Raw genomic sequence first — 25,482 nt, forward strand, 5'->3', positions numbered from 1 at the left:
AAAATTGGGAAGTGTGAATAAGTGGTAAAAGTGATCTGCAGCCTTCTTGCAAACCTGAGATCCTTTCTTCACTGAAATACTTCTCTAACTGCTATTTGCAAATTCCTGCTTTTATGATGAATATTGGTGGTTAGTTAGGTAACACCAGCATTGCGCATCTACAGGCTGAAAGGGAGTTCTGAGCAAATAATCTTTTAATTTTTGCCTAATTTGCCAAAGTAAGCAGTAGTTTCTCTAGCAGAAAGTTTCTCTAGCCCATTTTTCATCATGGTTGTGATGCGATGTTCAGCGTCCAACCCTGCATCATCCATCAGTGGGGCTTGCAGGCTCAATAGCTTCAGAAGAGAGGACCTCAGCCCTGTCTTCTCCAGCAGGGGAGGTGTCCCCTCACCCTTGCAACTGTCCCTGCCACTGTGGGAAGGGGTCTGAAGCCCCAGAGGTGTGTGTGACACAGGCTGATGGTGACCCTGTTTTGTGCTCCCGCAGCAACCCGGACCTGAGGAGGACGGAGCCCATTGTGGAGAGCCCGCTGCAGAGGACCAGCAGTGGCAGCTCCTCCAGCTCCAGCACTCCCAGCTCCCAGCCCAGCTCCCAGGGCGGCTCCCAGCCCGGCTCCCAAGCTGGCTCCAGCGAGCGCAACCGAGTCAGAGGTGAGATTCTGGAAAATATCCCCTAGCACCAGGCACGCTTCCTCAGGCTTGCTTGGTAAGCAGGAGGGGCAAGAGGTCTGTGATTTGTTTTTTAAAAAATTTAAAAGAATCAAAGGATTCATCATTTCTGGTGTATTTCTGTGACCAGCCGGCCTCCTTGCAAACGGAGATGCCGACATTCCTTTTGCCTGGATGTGGATGTAGGATGCCCAGGGCATCATGCGCTGCTCCAGCGCTTGGCATCACAGTGCCAAGGAGCTGGTACGGAAGGAGGTGGGGATTATGCTTTAGGGTGAACAAAAAAAATACCGCTGTGCTGCCTGTCGTCATCAACCCAAGCTCGCTTCTTCTATGATGGTTTCTTTGGGAGTGATTTTCACTTTTGGTGGCTATATAATACGATTTTTGGAGCTTTGTCTTTGTGGAAAGCCTGAGATGGGAGCGGAAGAGTGAATTAGCCCCTAAGAAGTTTTCTCTTAAAATGTGTTCGCCAGGCAGCCGTGCTGACACTGGGTTTATGTTCCTAGCCAAATTGTTTCCTCTCATCCTAGAGCCACTCTGAAAGATGCTCCATTCCCCATTTAATAGCAGTAGGAGTTGCTAAAGCACATACAACCAATCCATCTGCATTTCTGGCGCAGCCTCGCAGTATAAATCCCCAGGGCTGAAGCACATTAAAACAAATGTTGCCTCCATGCTTTGAATTTTTTATGGCTTGGCCGTAAGATGACGTGTCTGTTGTTGAAATCATCGCTCCAGGTAGACAGTAAAAGGGGTTTATCACCAGTTGTCCTTTTTGGTATAGTTTTGTTTTTACTAATGAGGAAGCCTGTGACAAATAATGTCCTAGCAATGTCAGATGCTGCAGAGCTTTTAATTTATCACACGCCCTGCTCTTTAGCAAAGTGAATTTGTTTCTTGAGTAGAAAAAAGGGCAGTAACGCTGCGAGAGGGCAGCTGTCAGTGGGGGCCGGGCTGGATTGTGGCTTCTGTTGCTGTATTGATGGAGACTTGTTGCAGTGACAGTCAAGCACAGAGGAGCAGGAGGGCTTTTCGAGACAACAGAAGGAAAATGATGATGAAACCCCCACGCCCACCTGTCCCAGGCGACAGGATGGAGCGACAGCTTTCAGCATTTTAATTCCCACTCTCTCCACTTGCCTTTTGCCCAGGGAACGCCAAGCCCGAAGGGTCCCCTGTGCTCTCCCATGAGCCCGCCAAGGTAAAGCAGGAAGACAACAGGGACGTGACGCGACCAAGCCGACCCGCTGTGAGTCTTAAATTATTTCCCAGGGGAATGTTGCCAGCCGGCTTGGCCATGTTTCCCTTCGGTGCGGTAGCACAGCCGCGGGGACCCCGAGAAAGTGGCTAAGTACTGTTGCTCTTCCAGCAGCGAGACTGCAGAGCAGCAGTACGGCGAGAGCCCGTGGGAGAACTGAATGCTTAAGAGAGTGCATGGGTTTTTATCAGGAGCCCAAGTCTAGGGGAAAGCGCTTAAGCCTGTGTTTTCACATGAAGCAGATGCTTAAGAGCTTTGCTAGCTTGGGCACGGTGGTTGCCGATGGCACATTGTTGTGTTCCGTGGTGCATGTCCCCCCGCAGCAGCCCAGCGGAGGGATGCTCTGCTCGGGAAGGCTGGGCGACCGGCCCCCGACAGCCTTCACAGCTTAAACCCAAACCCGGTAGCGGTCTCTGTACGCTCCCGCTTTTTTATTCTGAGCAAAATCTCATCCAAAATGTTTTCTCCATGTTTAATGCTGTTGACATTTGTATTTGAAAACTGCAGTGTTGGCCTAATAACGAAATGAATTTCCACTGCTGCTCTTTTTTAATGTGTATTAATGTTTTGTTGATGTTGTTTTTCTTCTCTACACTCCACAGCGTTGAGCTAACAATTCTAATTTTATTTCTAACCTGCTTGCCCTTCCTCTGGCTTTTTCCTGTCCCGATCTGTTTCCTCTGATGCTGATTATTCTTCCTTTACCCACAGAGCTATAAGAAAGCTATAGATGAGGTTAGTGATATCTTTTCTCAGTGGGTCATGCCTATGCAAGGTTGACGAGATAGCACTTAATGTCAAACCGGGTTTTCTTGGTGCTGACATTGAAAAAGGCGGCGATGCAATCTCGGGTCAGACGGGCGACCGAACGATTGCGTTGCAGCGTAGGGAGCGTGCCGGCGGGGAGGGGAGCAGCAGCACCGCTGTGTTCTGCTCAGCCGTGGGCTGCCTGAGACCCCCTGGCCGTGCCACTCGCGTGGCGGCCGTGGCAGGCAGCAGCCCAGCGTCCATACACGGAGCAAACGGTGCTGCCCTGTTCGGTGTGTTTGCAGGAGGAGCGAGAGCGGAGGTTGCTGGTGCCGGTGGAGGTGTTGCGGGCAGCCTGCACCGCTCACCGCATTCTGCTCGCAGCGACAGCCCCCGGCTGCCCGCTGATTTCAGTGGGGCCATCGAGCACTGTTTGAAATGCGTTTTAACCTAAATTTGGATAAAGGCCTTGGCAAATAGAGGAAAACAGAGTGGTGGAATACCGTGGGTAATTAATTCTCAGGGACCAGACCATCAGCTGCAAAGCCAGAGTCAGCAGAGCCGTCTCGCATGTCAATGGGCGATGCTACTCTGTCCATCCTCTTAAAAAAATAAGAAACCTAAATGACACCTTTTTCACCGTATGGTAATATTTTAAATGCACATGCATCTGGCAGCAGTGAATGTTTAAATGATTATGGGAAAAGACAAACACTCCTGATGTAGCATTTCACCTGCCTCACACGTGCATCGCTGTGCACATGCTGCCGATACTGGTGCCTGCGGGGCTGCAATGGGAAGCACCGCTGTTGGCAGCCTCTGCTGCAGCCTCTTTCCTCTAAAAATAGAAGATATGAAAGAAGGAGGGTGTGCCAGTTAGTTAACTTGTTCTCTTGGATAAAACATGAGCAAAGCATTTTGTTTAATGTGGTGCTTTGTTAAGAAAAAAGCACATAAATCAGTGTCTAAATAGAGGCAGCGTGTGTGCTAAATTCAAGGTCAATGAGCTACGTGATTGTTGGAAACCAGTCTGATTCCAGCAAATACTAAATCTAAAGAAGTTTTTGTAATTAAAAGTAATTAAAGAGCACTGATACTGCTAACTTATGTGTTATGTCACCCTTAGTAGTAACGTTTCAAATGTTCAAACACATGGAACTACAGAGCACTTTCTTTCTAGTTGTCAGATTGTTTTTGGTCCAAGAGCAACTCAGCGAAGCCATTTAATCCTACAAAGTGCTCGTTATTTAGAGAAAACGATAGCATCAAAGAATCAACCATCCCGAGGCCAAGCTATAACTAGGGAATATGACTTAACTGTCATATGAATATGATACTGTCTGGGAGTGTTATTGCTGTTATAATTTCCAAATTAGTTATTAAAAACTATTTAAGCTGGGGTTGAAAACACTTGACTGTCTTCTAGTGACGACCAGAGAAGGCTGGTGGGGTGCCTTGAAGCATGTTAGAAATGGAAGGTGCGAACCAGAAGTAATTTTCACGGTCCATCCCTGTGATAGGGAAGGGTTCGGTCCTAGCCCCACGCTGCAGCAAGTCCAGCTGCAATTTTAAAAGACTCTTACACAGTCCTGAAGTCTTTTTTAAAGTTGAGAAGGCTCTAATCCAACTCCAAGGCAAGTGCTCAATGAAGAGCATATTTTATATACTCTTAAATGGAAAAAGCATTGTTAAGCTGTTGAAATTGTCATTGATTCTTATTTAGGAAAAAACGCAATCACATCATAGAAGCTGCTACAGCGCTAATTAAAATAATTAGTTGTCGTGACTGCAGATTTGACTGTATTTCAATCCCAAACGTGTTGGCATCAAAAATAAACTCTTGAAATACCACATTCTCTCTTTAATCATGATAAAGAGTCCTTCTTTAAAGGTACAGAGAGCATCTGGAGAGGGATATGTAATACCCATCACAGGTACCTGCTAGGAAGCAGGTATTGATCTTTTTCTTTTAAAAAAAAAAAAAAAAGCTTTTTTTTGGCATACCAACATTTATGGGTCTGATGCAAAGTGCTCTGACACCCATGGGCGCATCTCCCCTCCGTCAGAGGCCGGGCAGGGCAGACCTGGGAGCAGAATGTGGGGCTGTCCGCCGGTGGGAGCCCGCCGGGAGGTGTGGGTCAGCAATAACCACAGTACAAACGGCTTGCAAAATATTCCTGCTTCACGGTTAAAAAATAAACCGGGTTTGCATCTCAGCCATAGAGGTTTTCCATCCTTTTCTTCACGTGTCGACGGGATAGATTTTAAGAGCTTTCCTTTGCAACCGTAATTAATATTGCCGTAGTCGCCCTGCTGGAACGGTAAACTGGAAGTGCAGTAAATGAGAGTATGGCCGTAAGACAATTGTGGAATTTAGTCTTTTTCAATGAGTTTCTTTCTCCCTAATCCTTTATCTCTGACCGAATGCGCTGATGCCTACCTCGGTCACTAATATAGGGAGAAATGGTAAGACTGACAATTGCGATGCTTTGTTCGTCATGTGCATGTCTTGTGCAACAGAGTTCTCTAACCCATTCTAATTCGAGCTCTCATGCTTTTCTGCCCTACTGCTTCCCCCTGCATTGCTATAAAAGCATGTAAGATAACAAAAAGTCTCTTTTCTACACGGTGCCTGCCATGTTCCTTGTTTTGAAATAGCAGTGTCTATTTTATATGACTGTCGGGTCTGAGACCTCATCAAAGTCATGGTAAACTGAAAAATTATTACTAGGCTTTGGGACTGCTCCTATCATTTTTTTCTTGTTTCGAGGCTTTTTTGTTTTTTTCCCCCTTAGCTTGTAGGCTGCCACATTTCACATAAAGTGCTTAATGGGTCCCGCTGAGGGAAATTTTTTTTATTATTTATTTATTTATTATCGTGTGGCTGACTCAGAGCTGTGACTCCAAAGTCTGGCTGAGCTGGGCGCTTCTCCTCGTGCTCCTCACCGCCTCTCGGCAGCCACCCGACAGCGGAGACTCACCACGGAAGCAGCTCTTGACTTGGTGGGGATTGCACCACTCCATGGGAGACGCTGTCATTGCTTCCTTCCCAAATGCATTTATTACAGAATAAATACAGTTACGGGGTCTCTTTGAGAAGTCTGAAAGAAGAGAAAACCCTGCAGGAGAAATTCTCCGAGCCAATCTTTGAAATGACATTGTTTTCCAGTTTACTATGATGGTGACTGAACTTCACCTTTTCCAACAAATATAATTTTGTCGTGTATATACATATAAGTGTGTGTATATATATGCACATACACGTTCCAAACAGAAAAAGAAGAGGTTGGCTATTGATTTTTCAGTGAGCGTAAATCAGTTTTGTTTTGTTTAATAAATGCTACATGCTACAAACATTGTCTTAACGTTCGTCTCATGTTTGTAATGACTCTGTAAAGCTCTTTCTTGTTGCTCGTGCTGTTAGCATTGGCTTTTGAAGAGATGTATGTGACGTTCTCCTCGCTTTAAATATAATAGCCATCGCTTTCTTGTTTTCTTGCCCCCATCCCCCTTAGGATCTGACGGCCTTAGCCAAAGAGTTGAGGGAGCTGCGCATTGAAGAAACCAATCGCCCTCTGAAGAAGGTGACGGACTACTCCTCCTCCAGCGAGGAGTCAGAAAGCAGCGAAGAGGAGGAGGAGGATGGGGAAAATGAGACACATGATGGGACTGTGCCTGTCAGTGACATCCCACGACTTATGTAAGAAGCACTTTCTTTCAGGGGAGCAAACCGTGAAACCGCGGTGTGTCTTGGTCTGGAGGAGCGGTAGCTGTGATATGGGGCGTGTTCACAGCGTGTTTGGTGGCTGGTGTTGGGAACAGTGTCACGGTTGCAAGGGGTAATGTACTCAGATGAGCCTTTTTCCTGGTCCAAACTAGAGATATTTAACGGGCAAAACTGAACTATTTCCACTGCACATTCAGTGAACTTGGACTCCAGGCTGATGGACCTGGTCCTGCTGATGAGCAAGGCGGGTGTTTGGCCGGGGTGGACGTGCCTGACCTCATCCACACCTTGAGTCCTGCCCGTGGGGTTGGCATGCTGAAGCTCTGCCTGCTCTTGAGCCTGGTCTTGCCCCAAATTGAGCTGTGCTGACATACAGTACCCGGTGGCCTGCCCAATGCCAACTGGTAGAGCCAGGATTAGAAAAATTCTGAATCTTTCTATTCGGTTTTTGTCCTAGCATAGTCACTGTGCAGGCAGCAAAATGTGCTGGGCTAAAACATTGAAACAAAGTCATCAGGTTGTACTGGAGTGTCCCCATTACAGGTCATGGGACATACGTGCTGTTGAGTATCTCTGGATGAGGGAGGAGGGCAGCATAGCTACAACAGGCACAAAACAGCTGCCACCACGCCGAGCTCGCCCGCGGAGCATCCCTGCCTGGGCTCCCCACCCCGTGCTCTGCAGCACCAGCACCGCACGGGCACTCGGGGGGCTCTGCCTGGCCGTGGGGCCTGGCTCCTGCCCCTTTGAATTCACAGGGGAGTTGTGAGAAGGCTTTGAGGGATTATTTGCATTTTAGTCAGTTCATTGCCATTCTTCCTGCTAAACGAGTGATAGTGGATCCAGGTGTATCTGGCTTCATAGTGGTGGGGCATGGAGCGGCAGGCAAGGAGAGCTAGGGGGTCCACGTTACGCAGAGTGCCAGGCTCCGGGGCTGGAGCTTCCTTCCAGCAGCAGAAGAAGAATGAGAGCTCTTGGAATTTGTTGGAGAAAGTCAGGAGACAGAAGGGTGGCTGTGAATATGCAGCAGTCAGATGGGCGGTGTTGAAAAGCGATGGTAGGCAGGTGTGAGCTCCTCACATGAAAGGTGCGGCAGAAGTACAGCACGCTGTTCGGAGCGCTTTGGTGATGCCTGTCCCATCGTTTGATAGGATGTAGGTGAGGATCCGTCATCGAGCCAGTCCCTCCTTAGGGTCCCTGGGGCTCACATCTTTCGTTGGACCTGTAACCCCCTTGACCAACGCAGGCTTGCTTTGGCTTTTCACACTGCCCGGCTCTCTCGGGAGCCTCCGGGCATCGACAAGTGGGTGGGCACGGGGGTGACGTGCTAAAGGGTGGATTGCCTCATCCCGGTGGAAAGCAACCGGTCTGTATGGCTTTTGGATGCAAAGTAAGGGGTCTCATCAGCAACATCTTCATAACCACCCTTGGCATTCTCCAGCGCGTGGGCAGGGCTTGGGTAATCCAGAGGCACTTTGCCATTTGCTTTTGGTTTTGTTGGAATTATATTTAAGCAGCTGGTCTGCCAAGAGCCATAGTAAAGTAACGGTGGCTGCTCACCACCTGTGACAGCCGCTCTCAGGCACTCCTAAAATTTAATGTGTGTGAGAATAATTTCCAGCCTCTCTCTTGAGACAGGAGCCCAGAAATAAACTCAAGGCAGCATCACGGGTCAGGGCTCCGTTTTCAGCTGGAAGACAGCGGAGAGCTACAGGAGACAACTTGTACTCCTGCCTGCACCTCCTCCAGACCCCATCCCCTCCCTGGTCATCTTTTGTCATCGGATGCTCTTATGTACTGTTCCCTGTTCAGGGCTTGAGATGGGGAATAAAGGGAGTGAATTATTAAACTTTCTTAAGCAGAAAAAATGATGTAAGGTAGAGCGGGACTGCAGCTCCTCGTTCCCTGTTTGTCAATGCTCCTCTCGGGATACCTTGGGATGTGAAAGGCCTTTCAGGTTGGTCTCTGTGCTGTATCTGCAGTGGATCAGCCTGACCCCGGTCCTGTATTTCTGGCAACATACATAATTTCTCCGTATATTTAAGTGGATTTATTTTCTAATTTTTTTTTCCTGTGAGATACAAAGCCTTACCCTTACTGAAATAATACTGTATTAGAGGCTTTTCCATGTAGCTTAGCAAAGGAAATAATCATCATTAATGTTGCTCCATTCTGTCCCCAGACCAACAGGAATTCCTGGAAGCAATGAGCCGTACAACCTGGGAATGGTGACAACCCACGGGCTAGAGACTTCCCACGCAGATACGTTTAGCAATATTTCAAGGGAAGGGACTTTAATGGTGAGGGAGGTAAGTTGTAAAACAAATATTTCCATGGAGCATCTTCAGGAGGTTTTGCCCATGTAAGCACAAAAACTAACAGTGCTGTGTGTCCGGAACACAAAATGACTGAGTAAATTGTGCTCGTTAGCGCTCTCGTTAATACAATTTACACTCGGAGCAAATGTGACAAGTGCAAATGTTTCTCAGAACTACAAACAGCAGTGAATAGTAATGCCAGGGCACGGCAGGGAGGATGCTGATACAAATGACTCTACCATAATCCCACAGTAGCTCCAGGCGACAGAAGTTATCTTCAATTTACGGCATTTAGTTAATACACTTGGAACCTGGCCCAAAGTTTCCCCTCTTCTTCCCGACCTTTTCCACCGTGTCACTGTCAGAGGCGTGAGGTGTTTGTAGAGCATTTGGAGGCTTTTAGCAGGTCCTGTGCTCACCCAGCGAGCCGGCTGCGGGGACACGGGGCATCCCCCGCGGATGCGAGCCCCCATCCCGCACTCCAGCGCTGCAGAGGTAAGGCTGCGGTGGGAGCAGTCCTGGGTGAGGCAGAGCAGGCACGTTCAGTTGGCTGTGGAACATCTGCCCCATGTTTCTCGGTTTCCCGGTTGCTGGAATGGGCTGGTGATGCTGCTGGAGGCGCAGGCGGGTAGCAGGTCTCCTGGTTAGGTGCAGGGGGCTCTGGCAGGGCAGTTAGTAAAATAGGGGAGTCACTCTCCTGGCAGCATGTAAAGGCAGTGGATGGGAGAGGAGGAGGAGGGAGGGGAGTTTGGAGTGAGCAGTCATAAAGGAGGGATGTTCAGGTCAAATGCAAACTAGACTTGAGCAGCATGGTAAGTCTTAATTCCGTTCATGTAAAATGTTCACATATGAAGGGGAAAAAAATGAACGCAACTTTGAGAGAGAAGGAGTAGTTAGCAAAAGAAGTTGCAGCACATTTGCTGCCTTTCTCCACGAGTTTTGGAGGTGGGCAGCAACACACAGCTCACCTCACCCCTCACTGGCGTGGAGCTGATTGCAGCCGGGACCCCCGCAGCCTGGGCAGCCCTCTGAGCATCCTTGTAGCAGGGAGGCTGATGTGGTTGACTGGGAAAACAAGTCGCTGCTGTAACAGGCAGCCGTTTCTGAAAGCAGCTTGGTGTTAAGCAGCTCTACTGTAGAACACGTGTTGTGCCAGCAAGGCCGTATGAGAAAGCCAGAAGGGTTCAAAAGCCACGGGCAAGACAAGCAGCTGGGAGGTGCCTTCGGGAGGAGGGAGCACGATAAGAAAGCCCCAGTGCAGCCTTGTGCTGGGTGCTCGCTGTCTGCTCCCCACCACCGCTGTGGCCATCAGGGGACAGTCCCACTGAGGTCAGCGGGCTTTGGCAAAGGGCTTTTTGCTCTTTGGCGGGATGGCAAGGTGGTTGAGGGTGATGGTAGTGAGCAGTCAAAAGATAGATCTTGTCAGGACTGGTCAGAGACTTTGGTGAGCCTGTTCAGAGGGAGTTTTCCACTAATGGGCAAGTCTCTGTGACAGCCTCATCGATGTGCTCCAGGTAGGTGAGATTCATCAAAATGGCAAAAATCTCAAAATGGTAAGTGGGGAAGGGAGAAGCTTCCCAGCACTTGCCTTGCACGAGGTGGGGATGGGGTGGAAGGGAGCCCCCGGGAAGCCCCGGGAACCTTGTGCACAGAGCGAGATGCCAGTTGTGCTGCCAATGTCCTGCCGATGCTGCCGCTGTTCACTGCTGGTTTGGGTTACAGAAACATGCAATGGGGCTGTGTTGGCATTTGCAGTCAGGCTACTCACTGGCGTAGCTGTGCAAAGCTGTTCAGGCTAACGCTGATCAAGGAGTCAGATTCTGCCATCGCTGGTGGCCAGTAGTCATGTGGGAAGAGAGCTGGCCATGGGGTTTGCACCCATGGTGGCAAGAGCGGAATCTGTCCTACGTTCCTTGTCTCAAAACAACAGTGATCAGGCTTCTCTCGCTGTAATGTGGCTAATTACTCTGCATTGACTTTGTGATTAATCCTGTCTTTATTTCTCCTGGGGTGGGGGGATGGTTTGCTGCTTGCCCGATTGCATGGGGATGGAAAGAGAGAGGGTCCTTCTCCTGTGCTTGCTCTGGGAACTGGGGGACTAGCAACGACTTGGTTTTGTTTGGATTTTTTTTCTCTTCTTTTTCTCTTCCCCTCCCCCCCCCCCCCCCCCCCCTTCTCTTTCTTCCTCATGCCTTGTGTCTCTGCAGACCTCTGGTGAAAAAAAGCGTTCTGGCCACACAGCCAGCAATGGCTTTGCAGGTCACATCAATCTGCCTGACCTGGTGCAGCAAAGCCACTCGCCTGCAGGCACGCCGACCGAGGCCCTGGGGCGAGTCTCCACGCATGCGCAGGACATGGACTCGGTGCCTGAAGTAGGTGGTGGGGGGCTCCTCTTTTCTCCTTTGCATCGCTTTAAACAAGTATTAACATCTCTGCCCCGTGAAGGGGGTTTTCCTGCTTTCCTCCCTGGCTTTCTTGTCTCTGTCTCTGTTTCTGGTCCTCGTGGATGAGTGTAGTGGAGATGCAAGGGAATCTGGTGGCTTATTGTTGTATGGGTCTATATTAGGTCTCCTGTCATGCCCACCAGCTGGAATTTCGGTGGCGATGGCTTGAACGCTGCTAAATGATGTGAAAGCCCCATCTTTTTTTTGTACTTGGAAATACAAGGCAGTTACGAGAGCCAGCGATGCCATTGATTTCAGCCGGGCCCAACTTCCACCTGTGCAATCCCTGATACTTGATGTGACTCAGAAGGTTAGCAAGAAACAAAGCCAACAGAACTCTGGATGGTTCTTCAGACTAGAAAAAAATCTGCACATCTTTAAAATTGTGTGTTTCCTGTCATGGCAAAGTATTCCCTCCTGGTAGCGGTTTTACAGGGACATGATAGAACATTAACATTGTATAAGGTGTAAAAAGTCTTAGAAATAAGACAATTGTTGTGTCCTGCTTACCATCACCAGCTATGGGAACCAGGCACGGTTCTCTGTTTCCCCACGAGAAGTCAAGCCATTTGGTGCTAAACAAACTATTTAATTTAGTTTTTTCTTGTCATTTTGTTGGTTATACATCAAAACTTCTGTCATCATATTCTCTCTCATAGAAAGGGTATACTCATTTTATGGTGTACTTTTACTACCAGTATAAAACCAGAAATTGCTTGGAATTGGGCATTGATAAAATGTAAGAACAGATGGTGCGTGACTTGACCTCAAGGTTTTACCCATTTCCTCGTTGCCTTTAAAAGCGGCGATGAGCGAGTTGATCCTCGAAGTGACACCTTCCACGGTCATCCTGGGACTGCTTAAATGCAGGCAAGGGTTGGCTTTAAATATATGCATTTTTAGAATACCAACCAAGAAGATCTTTTCCATTTCTAAAACTGCATTTTTAGGGCTGAGCCGGGAGTGGGTGTAAGTGGAAACTTGGGGATTTAGTTCGCAGGCTTCCAGGTGACTCATGGTGCTGCGAGCAAAAGGAAGAGAGCAAGCACAACCTCACCCTGCAGCTTGATGCTGTCTGTAAGCCACCGTGGAGGTTTATAGGCAGTTGAACAGGACCTGAGGGAAGATGAGGCCTTAGTATTTAAATAACAGACTTGGAAGTTATTAAAATGCCAGCTTCTTAGGAGAATAGCTAAATCTGAGCAAAGAAAAGAACTGCTCGGTGCATTGGGATGAGGGGTCTCTTTGTAATTCATTTGTCGGAAAGCGCCTGGCTCACAGCTGGAAAGCATCCCTGTAAATGCTAAAATTTTTCGCTTTCTTGAATTGTTGGTGTTTTATGGAAAAGACATCCAGCACAGGGAAAAAAATGTGTTGTTTCTTGGGTATGAAAGAAGCACAAAGTAGCAAGTGTATCTGACATGCGCACACAAATACGGCCATACTGTGTATGTAAACGGGTGTCTGTTCCTGCAGCCGTCCCTGCCGCAGGCTGTTAACTCCTTCCATGGGTCTCGGTTACCATGTACTTTTTGGAAATCCATCCCGTTTCTATGGAAACCGGTGGGCTGTCAGGGGAATAGAGACAGGAGGGAGGCGGGATGTGCAGCCTGGTTTTGGCAGGCGCAGGGCATGGATGCCTGCTCACCCATGGATGCCAGCTCCAGATTGCTTGGAAAGTCCCAAGCCACAAGGGTGCTCCCACAACCGATGGGTTTTTTTGCCCCTAAATCTTTTTGTGGCCCGCTGGAGGGCAGGTCCGAGCCCAGCCCCGTTTGGGTACGGATGTGCCGGGGTGGTGGCATTCCCTATGGCACACCTTCCCGGGGCACTTGTCAGCACCGGGGCTGCGGCAGTGATGTGCATGGGGAGCAGCCTGGGCTCTGGTGGCTCGGTGACATGGAAGCTGAGGAAGATTTATTTCAGGGAAGGAAGATGTCCTGAGGAAGAAAAACGTAAGCAGTGCTGCTGCTGCAGCGTGACTTGGGGTTTGCTGCTGTTACAGCTCTTAACGGAGCTCATACATAGAGCACAGCCTGGGTGAATACTGGAGCAGGAAAAATAAGCTTCTTGACAAGTGGGGAAAATCACATCACTTCAACTCTCAAGGCAAGGATTTCCTTTTGCCTGGGAGAAGGTCTTAACCTCATTTTCTGCCTTAACAAAGCAATGGCTTTAAAAAGAAAGCAACGCGATGTTGCGGTTTGTTCCTCCCCAAATGCCCTTGGCAAAGTGTTGGCCCTGATGTTCCCTGCGAATACCTTCAGGTTAAGTTTTGGCACCTTAGAAGTGGCCCTGTCTGCAGTCCCACCTGAGATGCTGCAGACAATTTAAAACACTTCACTGAAATGGCAAGCAACCGTACGTGTTAGCCCCGTGAGGTGTGCTGAAGACCAGACCGGGGGGTGCAGGGGATGCAGCGATGTCAGGGATGCCCTCTGATGAGCCTGAGTATCCGAGGCATCTTCAGGCACCCCCTGTTGAAATGCCCTCCCTAAAGCACTGCACAGCTCACCCCGAGCCTTCCCCACCTCCACCGCTTAAAGATCCTCCCAAAACTGGAGCAGCCAGACGTAGTCGAGCGTTGCTGGGTCCTGTCTCAGCAGTAGGTGTGAAGATCAGCGATAACAGCCTAGCAGAATGAAAAACAGGTGTTTTCCTTTTCCTAGAGAGCTGACTTTTCCTACTTTCCCAGGGGCACCGATATTTTGGGCTTAGCCCAACAAACTCCTAGATAACAGGCAGTAAAAGCAGAGTGATATTACGGCTGCATGAGCTCTCCTGCTTTACAGGTCCTAAAACAGATTTCCACGACTTGTTCGAATAAAATCTTTGTTTGGACTGTGCTAGTTAGCGTCTGGCTTTGGCACAAGGAAAGCAACGGTCCCACCTTTCCCAGCTCCCTGAATTACTCTGGTGGGTCATGGGTGCCTGTCAGCTGCCTTCCTGGGGCTCCCAGCGTCCTGCCAACCTTGGCTGCACGGTGGGCCAGTGGGAAAAGCAAACCCTCGCCTGCCCGGCCCCCAGAGCGGGCTTTTTAAGGCAGGTGTGTTAGATGCAGACAAGTTGTTTTTTACCTGCACTGACTTTTGCCTCTGGCCCTGCGGCTTCTCCGCTAACCGGTCTCATGGCTGGGCTGTGCTTCTGCCTGCGAGGAGGGCAGAGCCGAGTCCTGCTCCTCTCGCTTTCTGTTGCTCGTGGACACTCACAAATCCAGTGTAATGTTTTTCCTGATTAGTTATGGGGAAGGAGGAGCAAATGTTCACAGAGGGCTCGGAAAGGGCACCGCAGGGGCAGGCACTGTGCCTGCGCAATTAGAAACTCTGACATGTACACACACGCACAAAATGATTGGTTTTTTCTGTGCTCTGAGCTCTCTTCGCTGTTTATTTTCCAGTATGGTATGGGAAGTAGCACCAAAGCCTCTTTTACCCCATTTGTGGACACCAGAGTGTATCAGACCTCACCTACTGATGAAGATGAAGATGAGGACGAAGAGTCATCTGCTACTGGTAGGAGACAATGTGGCAGGTTTAGGAGGGGAGGGCTTCATGGAAACCGGGTTGTGGAGCCTGGATAACCCCACTGAATGTCTTCCACGTTTCACTTGCCCTTGTCTGCACATTGCTCGTGTCAGCAGCCTTGTGCTTTCCAGTTTCCATCCAGCTTCTTCTCCCCACCAAGTGAAATGCCACCAGAAAGGTCAGGGAGAAAGCCTGGAGCAGCAGCAATCCACCCACCCACCTACCTGTGCAGCTGGGAGAAATGTTACTGGCAGAACCAGGTGGCAATCGCTCCAAAAAGCTGGCAGCTGCTCCAGAGTTGTTGAAAGTGGCTGGATGTAGGCAGGCTGCCCAGCGCGGTAGGCAGGGCTGGAGGCATCACCTGCTGGCAGCTTTGGCGTTGGTTCCAACCCACGAGAAAACCCTGATGATCCCTCTCCCAACTAGTAGCTTGTAACGTAGTGGTGCCTTCCCCCATCAGGAATTAAAGCAAGTATGGTCATCCTGTCCCCAAAAAGAAGTGACAGGAGAGTCAATCCATCACACCTCCCTGTTTTGTTGTGTTTCCTTGCAAGCCCTGTTCACCAGCGAGCTGCTCAGACAGGAGCAGGCCAAGCTGAACGAAGCCCGGAAGATCTCGGTGGTGAACGTTAACCCCACCAACATCCGTCCCCACAGTGACACCCCGGAGATACGGAAATACAAGAAGCGCTTCAACTCGGAGATACTCTGTGCCGCTTTATGGGGTGAGCCCTCGGCATGCTCCCGGCAGAGCTCCCCGAGCCTGGGGCTGGTGAAACCGAGCCCCTGCCGCTGGCTGGCCCCTTCTCCATCCCGGGCAAAGGCAATGTCCTCGAGTCCCTGTGCTGTAAGGGTGACCCTTGGTGGGAAGATCCAGCCGACGCTGGGATCAGTCGCTCTCTGGGTGGCAGCAGAGGCAGCTCCGGGTGTCGTCCGCGGGCACAGCCGTGGCTCCTGGTGCCCATTGCGCTCTCCTCTTCAGGTGTGAATCTGCTGGTGGGCACGGAAAACGGCCTGATGCTGCTGGATCGAAGTGGGCAGGGGAAGGTCTACAACCTTATCAACAGACGGCGATTTCAACAGATGGACGTACTCGAGGGCCTTAATGTCCTCGTGACAATATCAGGTATGCCTCTCATGCTCGCACCCCATCAGTCACCTTCTCAGCCGTGTGCCTTGAGCAGTTCCAGCTCGGACAAAACCTGCACGCTAGTGTCAGAGGGAAGCTCCCAGGCGAGCTGGAGGTGGTTTATTCCAGAATCAAAGGCATTAGACCTGCAAGAATGCCTCCAAGAGCAGTTTGCTCCCATCACCTGCTGGATCCACTTCATCTGCAACACTCCATGCTCCTTTAGCAGGGAAGGGGAGGTGCAGGGTCCCGGCAGATACCCCAGCAGGGCAGGTAGGCACAGCTTGAGGGGGCAGCGAGCTCTGCTTTTGGGTCTGTTCAGCTCTAGCCGGGGCAGCCGTGAACCTGGCCTCAGGGCTCCACCTCGAACTGTGGCTGTGCTTGGGGGGCCCCAAGCGTTATGAGGGCCACGGGCTTGTCACTGTCCCCAGGTCCAGCTGGGAGCTCTGTAACTCTCAAATCAGGGTGTTTTCTGGCAAAAAAGCAAAAATTCTGTAGTCAGTCTCCCAGGAGAGCACCCAGCGTCCTCCCTGCAGAGCAGCCCTGTGAAGCACACGGATGGCGGAGCTGGGGCAGAGCTTTCTCCTGCTGATGATACCCGCCCCGCGAAGCTCACAGAGGACAGCAAGAGAAATGCTTGTTGGGGAAACTGCTTGTTCTCATCCTTCTGTTTTCACGTTGTTCAACACCCCCCTGGGCTCGCTCTGCATTTGCTTGCAGATTCCTGCTCCCTCCATTCAGACAGAGCCCTTTAAAACCGCCGTGCCATTTACCTCGCCCTGCAGCTCCCCTGTGCTCTCGGGGGTACAGCTGTAGGAGTAAGGGGGTTAGTACAGCTGGAAGGTGGAGTGGGGGAGCGCTCCCCAGAGAGCACTGGCCCCCAAGACAGTGCTGAGAAGAAGCCCTGGGAACTTGTGGAAAACCTGTGAGCAGACAGAGCCCCTGGTTTATGGTTTGGGTCCTCTCCCAGCGGGCTGGGTGCGAGCTGTGCCCTGTCCCTGCAGCAGGGGCTTCGCAGCACCAGGGAGGTTTGTAGCCAGGTCACAGCCGCCCGAGAGCAGGCAGGAGTGCAGAGCTTTGGCAGCCCCTCAGCCTCGCAGAGCCCAGCACCAGGCTTTGTGGCGAATAGCGGTGTCTGTTGCAGGCTGAGGAGCTCGTGTCTCAGCTCCAGGGTGGAATCAATGTTGCATGAAGGAGAAGGGAGGAAGGCAACCAGGTATTGCACGGGTGCGTAAGCTCTGAGTTGCAAGAGAGCTGGGGTCGTGGCCCCGCTGTGCCCAACTGTTCCTCCACGAACACTGATTTATAGGAAGAGGAGCATTTCCAGCCTGTGCGAAGAAAGAGCCCGGCTCTTCCAGTACCCACCTGCAATCTGGGGGACAGAGGTCTGGGCTCTGCTTTCCATACGCTTTTTCCCCAAGGGAAAAAACCCAGCACAACAGCTGAATTACTGTTTTCACCTTCATTGTGAAATGAACTTTAATTTTATCATCTTGTGGGTGAAAATAAGCACCGAAGTCTCAAAGATGTCCAGTGCGCACAGGCTCTGCTCTGACAGGGAGGTTTCCTTTGCCCACAGGAAAGAAGAACAAGCTGCGCGTGTACTATCTCTCCTGGCTGAGAAACAGGATTTTACACAACGACCCTGAAGTGGAGAAGAAGCAGGGCTGGATCACGGTCGGGGACCTGGAGGGATGCATCCACTACAAAGTTGGTGAGTGGCCTCTCTGAAAAAAAATGCCTGAAGAGGTGCATTTTTGTTCTCTAGTCGTAGATCTGACCTGACGATTTATTTTAAAAGTATGGGTAGACCATAACCACAAATAGATTTGGAATTCATCTCTGTGTGTCAGGCGGACACTTTACCAAACGAGAACCACCAGAGAGACAGCCTGAGAAGCTGTTCCCATAGATGAGTTGTTCAGTCTTGTTGGAAAGACAGTGAAGTTTTTTAAAAACAGTTTTATTTTCATTTTAGTGAAATACGAAAGGATCAAGTTCTTGGTGATTGCCTTAAAGAACGCTGTAGAGATCTACGCTTGGGCTCCTAAACCATATCACAAGTTTATGGCATTTAAGGTATGCTTATCTTTTAACCGAGATACACTCAGTAATTGTAAATACACAAGATTTCTGTGCTACGTGGCGCTGAAAAGCTGCTTGCTTACGTAGTTGAGCTCCTCAGGGTGCCTGGCAGGCGTGAGAGATGGGATACGTTCCGTCTGGAGGGACGGGGTACGTTCTGCTTGTGGCTAACACTTAGACATTAATATTAGTTTGTGCTGGCAGGCTTTACTTGGTAAGTTTGCAGAAAGCTGACCAAATGCCCATGAATAAAATTGAGTTGGGGTTTTTATGGTGGTTTGGGTGTTTGTTTGGTTTTTTTAAAGCTCTGACTAATTTTTCACGTACAGTATGAAAACAGGTTGGCATTATTTTCCATTTTTACTTTGCAAGTTACTCTCCCCTTCTGCAATGTGGATTCTGTTTCAAGACAGAAAGTCTGAGAGAATGACCCACTCTTTCTCTCTTTTGCTTTCCCTTTGTATCTACCTCAGTTTCCTTCAGTGAGAACTTTCTCCTCCGTAACCTGCCAACGGGTATTTTGTACTTAGTCCTTTAAAGCACTTTTCATCCTAAGCTCTGTGCAGAGACAAGTCACAAGGGGCAATGCCTTCTGGAGACGTTCGTGCTGAGTAATCTCATTTTGCATCCTTCCAGCACAAATGGGCTTATTCAGTACTAGGTCACATTTGCTTTTCCTGAACAAAAGCCAGAATAAATGGTCTCAGTGACATGGAGAGCTCAGCAGCACTCAAATGGCCTGGGATCCAGCTCTGGTGAGGATGCTGGTTAGTGCTGCTGGTGCTGCTTCTCCAGTCTGGGGGGGGGGTCTGGGCATCCTTTCCTCGCCTCGTAGGCAGGGATCTGCTGGGAAAGTGGGAAATCCCACCCACTGATTTTCCCTGTCAGAGTCAGAGCGGTCCTTGCACAGAGAGCCAGGAGCCCTCTTCTCTCCCTGGGGGTGTTTCACCCTCCTGCAGGGTGCTGAAGCCATGGAGAGACACTCTGTCCTGGCTCCATCCGTGCCAGGGAGCTGGTTCCAGTCTGCCTCCAGCAGGTTAGATCAGACAGAGAAAAGTAGGTCTTTGCTAATCTGACTCGTTTCAGCTGCCCAGACCAGAGCAGTGGTCCCTGCCCAGAGGGGAGGTGGGTAGCTGCAGCTCTCTGCGGACTTCGCTCACTACCTGGGGCAGCGCCGGCGTGGGGGTCCCTGTGTGCTGGCTGTGTGCACGCTCATGGGAGATCCAGCTGTTGCCTTCCTTTGGAGACCAAATCCTCAGGCTGGCCTCGGGCTCCTGGGGGGGGAAAGAGCTGTGCGTGGCAAGGGTGAGCGCTTATCTGCTGGGATGGCTGGAGCGAGCGGGTAGTACCCTCTGAGGCATCTGACATAGGAACAGAGAGACAGGAATATAAATAACCGCGCATTTAGCGAGAAACACAGTCAAGCAAACACGATTTCAAAACCGTATCGGGCTGCTCCTACGGGGATTTGTTGGTTTTCCATGAGACTCACTGAAGGGATTATAAAAGTCTTTTGCAGATCTCCAGCACAAGCCGTTGCTCGTGGATCTCACTGTAGAAGAGGGTCAGAGACTGAAGGTTATCTTTGGATCACACACTGGTTTCCATGTGATTGATGTAGATTCTGGGAACTCTTACGATATCTATATACCATCTCACGTGAGTACATGGGGGAGTGCTGCTGCATGACTAACGTAGGTCACCAGCGAGGTCTGGACAGGTTCTTGGTGGCTCAGAAATGGTGACCGGTCAGGTGACATCTTGCCATGGGTATGACATTCTCCAGTGCCGTCCTCATTGATACTCACTTAAAGAGGACTCGGAGGTATCACGTACTTCATGTTCGTTATTCGCACGGGCTGTTTGTGTCCTCGTGCCCGAGCAGTCAGGTTTAAGGTTGCCATGTCCCACAGAGAAGAGAATCTGTCATACGCTGCGTGGAGCAGTAATGGAGCTCTCTGCAGGGCTAGATACTGTGAAACCAGGTTCTTGGTTGTTGAACAACATAGACCCACCCAGAGGTGGATGCCCAGTGCACTGTCCCATTGCGTGGTGTCCCAGATGTGCTCACCAACACTTGATCCTGCTGAGGCAGCACAGTTTGCCCAGGTGAATGTTGCAGGGTAGCCCGAATCTCAGTAAGCCTGCTTCTCAAACCTCCCACCCCCCCTGACAGCAGGGACTCGCCACAGGACCTCTCTCAAGTCCATCAGCTGTTTCAAGAGAGAACCAGTGCTACAGAAAATACTGTAAATGAGGATTTTCTCGTTGGCTTATTTGAGCTCCATCCGTGCTGCTGGCCCAAGCAGCATGAGAAGCTGGTCTAGAAGAGACCGTGTCACTAATGAATGCAGGAACTGCTGAATCTGATCCGAGCAGCAGAGCCTCGCCTGCAAGAGGTGGCAAGAAGAGTAGGGAGAAACACTGGAGCAGTTTGGGATGGTTTTGTTGTCTTAGCCATGGAAGGGCAGACACGGGTGGAATGTCACTGTAGCTGCCCGTGGAGCTAGGGACTGATTGTTAAAAAATGGGAATATTTCCTCCCTAGGGCTACCTGTAAAATTCTGGGTTTATTTGCCTTAATTTGATCAGGAGATGGATTCATCAAGTGAGCAGTTGCTTATTTGTGTTACAGCCAAGTGTCAGCCATCAGTCTTGGGGGCGTATATGTTGTGATCTCTCTATAATTGCTCAACCTGTTTATCCTTGACATATCAGACAGCTTTGATGGTAGGGTAAACATGACAGTTTATTCCCCTTCAAGCTTATCTGTGAAAGCCAATGCCTGTTTGGTGAATGAAGGGAGGGCTTTGTTCTCGGGTTGGTTTGGGGTTTTGTTTTTCTAAGGTTGTGCTCCCTTCCCCCTACCTCTTCCTCCATTCAATGTAATTCTGACTTTTAGGGTTTATTTTAACTGCAGATTCAGGGCAATATTACTCCTCACGCCATTGTCATCCTGCCTAAAACAGACGGGATGGAGATGCTTGTGTGCTATGAGGATGAAGGCGTATATGTGAACACCTACGGACGGATAACTAAAGATGTGGTGCTCCAGTGGGGAGAAATGCCTACTTCCGTGGGTAGGTCAACCCTTCCTCTTCACCTGCTTAGAATACAAGTGGCAAGAAAGATGAGGAGTCGAGAATGCTGAGATGGAGTCATTTGGGCTTTTGGTTATCAAAGGAGATTCCTCTCAGCCAGCTATGAGTTGCGGTTGACTATATTTCTGCACTTTGGTCCTCCATAATAAAAGCGAGTGAGTTCTTGAAAATTTGATCTCTGGTTTATCTCAAGTGTAGGATAATATAAGCTGTTGCCCTGGTGGGATACTGCGTTGAGCGGGAGAGGGGCTGGGTGCGGAGCTGGGAGCACCACTTGGGTTGCTCTCCTGGCTCTGTTGCTCAGCAGCTCCACGACCCCCAGAGGCACGCCACTGCCCAGCTCCTCACCCACAGAAATCGGAAGAAGTGATGCTTTTTCCGTTTAAATTACTCAGCAATTTCTGGATGAAAGGTGCTCCATAAAGGCTACTAACCCTGGGGGCACGGGCCAGGCGGAGCTCTGCCATTGATCTACATAGGCTTTGAGTAACAGCTGATGAGAGCTTTTCTGCCCGTTGCATAATATTTAGCTCAACGCGCATTGTAACACCTACCAAACACTTCTTTTGACAGCCTACATTCATTCCAATCAAATAATGGGCTGGGGAGAGAAAGCTATTGAAATCCGGTCAGTGGAGACGGGACATTTGGATGGAGTATTTATGCACAAGCGAGCTCAAAGGTTAAAGTTTCTATGTGAAAGAAATGATAAGGTAAGTTCACTCAAAGCTTGCATCCGTGCTTTAAGCTGCAAGCTACTTTTAGACTTTAAGTCTGGCTTATCTTGAGGTTAATAAGAATTAATCTGAAGGTTCTGTTTAATAAGCAGTGCCCAGAAGTCCACTGCCAATTAATTCTCTCCAGTGGATGCAGACCTTCAGCCTGCGGTGGGAAGATCTGCAAGATCTCTTCCACCTCTAGCTTTGGTCAGCACTGACTTGGCTTGACTTTCTCCCAAGTCTTGCATCTGGACATTAACTATTGAGACTGCGAAGTAAACTCTGTAGAAGTTGAGAAATGCTAGCGGTAAGGATGTATGGAGTGACCTTGATTTGAGCTTTGGTGCAGAAATATTTTGATGCGGTTTTAGATGCATTTTGAAGCATCATGAACTCTTTCTGTCCTTGGAGCCCTATCTTTTTCGTGGGCAGTACTGTTAAATACTGCTCTGGAGGGTCACCAGCACTGCACGGGGGATGCGGCTGGCAGGTGGATGACCCCTGCCGCACGTGCTGCTGCTGGGCGAGGGGTGCAGGGAATGAGGGAAGCAGAAATGGCTGCAGGAAGAGGAATATCAGCATGGAAGAGACGGTTGAATGCTGAGGTCTGTTTCTGCTACGGCTATTTCCTCATCCACAAAGTTTCACCAAGACGAATCAGGACCACGCAGCGGGGAGTTCTTTAGTAATGAGCACGAGCACAAAATGTGTGAAGAAACTGATTGCCCTGTCCACAAAGCAGGGTTTAATAACATGGGATAAATAAGGTTTGAGGCCATGACCAGTTTGTTGGAGAGCTGCTCGTTAGTCGAGCGTTGCCCTGTCTGTTGCATGGAGTTGGGATGAAGCTCTGCAGGGACAGTGTATCCTGCCCTTGCAATTGAGTGTACCATGGGAAGCTGCCCAAGAAGGTGAATTTTACTTGCCTAAATACCCCTAGTTTGCTTTTTTCCTAACTTTTGAGTCCTTGACTCTGCAGGTTTTATACTGTTGGGGTTTTTTTTAACAATTGTTTTTCTGGTTTGCTCATTTTTTTCCCCCTTTTCTAAGAAAACCGTAAAAAACCCACCTCGGTCTTTCTGAACTACTGAAACCAACTGATCACCGGTGGGTTTGAAATACTGAAACCAGATGTTTCTGGATAAATGGTTAATGATGAAAGTCATGTGAAGATTGAATAATTTTTGGTTTAAAAAGGACAGGGGCTTCAGATTGTCTCCTTCAATATTTGCAAATTATAACTTACTTTTTTTTTTTTTTAAGACTTCCATTGGGGTCAAATGCTGGTGGATCCTGGCAGAAGCACCAAAAACTGTATTCTTCGTAGAGAGTCCTGATACGATTCTGTGCTTTGAGCATATTGAAGGAGAAGTAGTTTAGTTTTATCAAGCTTTAATTTGCGGAACAGCTGAAGTGCCAGGACTAACTGTTCTGAAGAAAACCATTGCAAAGCGAGGCAGACGTTGACCCGAATGGTTAACATTTAGCAAGGTGCAAACCACTGCCAGCAGTCGCATTAATACTGCGTAATAAATGGCGCTGTGGCACTATAATGTGATAAACTTGCTACTTTCAAGGTGTCCCAAACCTCCCTCTCTTTGATAATGATGGAGAGGGAGGTGTTACTACTGTGTTTACCAATAAGCGGTTCGATTTGATGCGAGTCTGGCATGGGTTTGCTCCGGACCCTTAGCTCCACAGAAAACTGGGAACTGGGCAGCAGGTCTGTGTAAAATTCCTGCGGTCAGCTGGAGAAAAGGAGCCGGGAGGGAGGGTTGGGAACCATGGGGTGTGGGGCAGCTCCTGCTTGCCTCGCTCACCGAGACAATTAACAAACTTTTTCTTGTACAAGTTATTAATAAGTGGGTTTTTTTGCTTTCGAACAGGTATTTTTTGCATCGGTGAGATCTGGAGGAAGCAGCCAAGTGTTTTTCATGACCCTCAACAGAAACTCCATGATGAACTGGTAACAGAGGAGCACTTGGCACTCACCGCCATGGCATTATTTCTAATTTAAAGGACATTTAAACACGTGGACTAACACTGTAGAGGCAGATGCGGAGCGCGCCGAGGATCACCGCTCCCCATGCTCCCCTGGCACCGACAGCCCCAGGGCGGGGGCTGCGGGCAGGGATGGACTTTCGCGCTTGGACCCCCCGAGGTCTCCTGATTACGCTGTGTTATAGTGGGTTATGAGTTTTCCTTTTTCCTTTTTTTTTTTTTTTTTTTTTTTCAATTTTACTTTTTCTTTGTCCCCTACTTTGTAAGAACGGGGAAAAAAACAGTGTCAAGAAGTCTGTTTTTAATTCTGTCTGCCTGCTAGCATCAAATATATAGTATGTTGTAAAGTTACCAATTAAATCTGGTGAGAGACAGCACAATAAATGTACCTTTTATCTTTGTGATGAAGGCCATAACCATATAGCTGGGTAATTTTAGAAATCTTTTGCCTTCACCAACATTTACATGTTGCTTTTGGCAGCAACGGCTTAATGGATTTTTAAAGAAGAGAAAAAATAATAGGTTTTTTTCCCCTCTTTTGGGAAATGGATTTTAAATGGCTAAACTACTAGCCTTAGACTAATAAAAATCAGCTACCATTTTTGTCAAGTCTGTCAATCCATATTTCTATATGGATCTTCACATAATGGTGTGTCTTGATAGGGACAGAGGTGCCATTTGTTGTTGCTCCGGAGGTGCCCGCCTGCCCCGGGGCTTGGCCGCGGGCGCCGGGACGGGGGGATCGGAGGAGGAGAGGACGGCGGAGCGGTCGGAGGAGCCCCGCGCTCGCCCATGAGGCGGGATTTGCGGCCGCAGATGGCTCCCGGGATGCCGCGGGCGCCGGACCCCGATGCTGAAGCCGGCGCCAGCTGTGGGTGCTCAGTCCCCCCCCAAGCCCGGAGCCGGGCGCTGGCGTGTGGAGGCAGCCGGCGTGGGGGCAGGGACCATGAAACGAGCTGCCCGTCCCCCGCGTTGCTGGATTGGGCTTGTAAAGAGCTTAAAACAATATATATATGTGTGGTTTCTTCAGCCGAGGGTCTGAATCTCTACTTGTTTTCCGCCCCCTCCGCTCCCTAGGAATTACCCGACATACAGTGGAAGACAACATCTGTGCCGAACCGTGTGTGTGTGTTTAGTTCAGGTTGAATCGTGTCCTTATAAACTCTGCTCAGTTGATTTCCGTTTTCGGTGCGTATCTGGGGTTTTCTTTCTCAGTAGCTGCAAGCATGGCCGCCTGTGGTGTTGGGGTGTCGCATAACAAGGTCTGTGTTGCTGGTTTTAACCTACCTCGTTTCAGTTGGGGTTTGTTTTTTGGTTTGGTTTCTTTTTTTTTTTTTTTTTTTTTTTTTCCGTTCCGCTGTCGATCACAGCGCTGTTACCTCCAGCGACATATAGAGAGCTTAACTGGCAATCTTGGTGTACTCAGTAACGATGGCTTTATTAAAAAATGATTAAATCAACAGGACTTGGTCCAACTTGAATCTTTATCAAGGGTAGAGGCGATGCGGGGTGGCGGGGATGGGACGGGACGGGAAACCCTCTCCCGGAGCATCCCGTGGGCAGGGCTGCATGGCAGTGGTACCCACACGGGCAGGGCATCGCGGTTTGGTACCGGCAGGGATTGCCTGCGCTGGGACTCCCCGGCAGGATGCGGTGTCCGGAGGAGCACAGGCAAGAGGTGCTTTGTGGATGCTCTCTTCACCCACTGTGCACCCTCCGACTGAGCCGGTGCAGCCTGCCCAGTGCCTGGCTAAGCAC

General features: G+C 49.6%; 1 protein-coding gene across 1 annotated transcript in view; it reads left to right on the forward strand.

Moving 5' to 3' along the window:
• TNIK (TRAF2 and NCK interacting kinase) overlaps positions 1-25,184 on the forward strand; it is a 163,268-nt gene extending 138,084 nt beyond the window's left edge. The window contains 15 exon segments of the mRNA XM_055723778.1: positions 487-650; positions 1,823-1,920; positions 2,641-2,664; positions 6,192-6,376; positions 8,586-8,712; positions 10,929-11,093; positions 14,563-14,677; positions 15,244-15,414; positions 15,672-15,815; positions 17,398-17,532; positions 17,797-17,897; positions 19,413-19,562; positions 20,824-20,983; positions 21,578-21,717; positions 23,610-25,184. Of these exon segments, the coding sequence (XP_055579753.1) occupies positions 487-650; positions 1,823-1,920; positions 2,641-2,664; positions 6,192-6,376; positions 8,586-8,712; positions 10,929-11,093; positions 14,563-14,677; positions 15,244-15,414; positions 15,672-15,815; positions 17,398-17,532; positions 17,797-17,897; positions 19,413-19,562; positions 20,824-20,983; positions 21,578-21,717; positions 23,610-23,693 (1,963 nt within the window). The 3' untranslated portion in view covers positions 23,694-25,184.
• The last annotated feature ends 298 nt before the right edge of the window (positions 25,185-25,482 follow it).

The sequence above is a fragment of the Falco cherrug genome, chromosome 11 (assembly GCF_023634085.1).
Source record: "Falco cherrug isolate bFalChe1 chromosome 11, bFalChe1.pri, whole genome shotgun sequence".
Lineage (NCBI taxonomy): Eukaryota > Metazoa > Chordata > Aves > Falconiformes > Falconidae > Falco > Falco cherrug.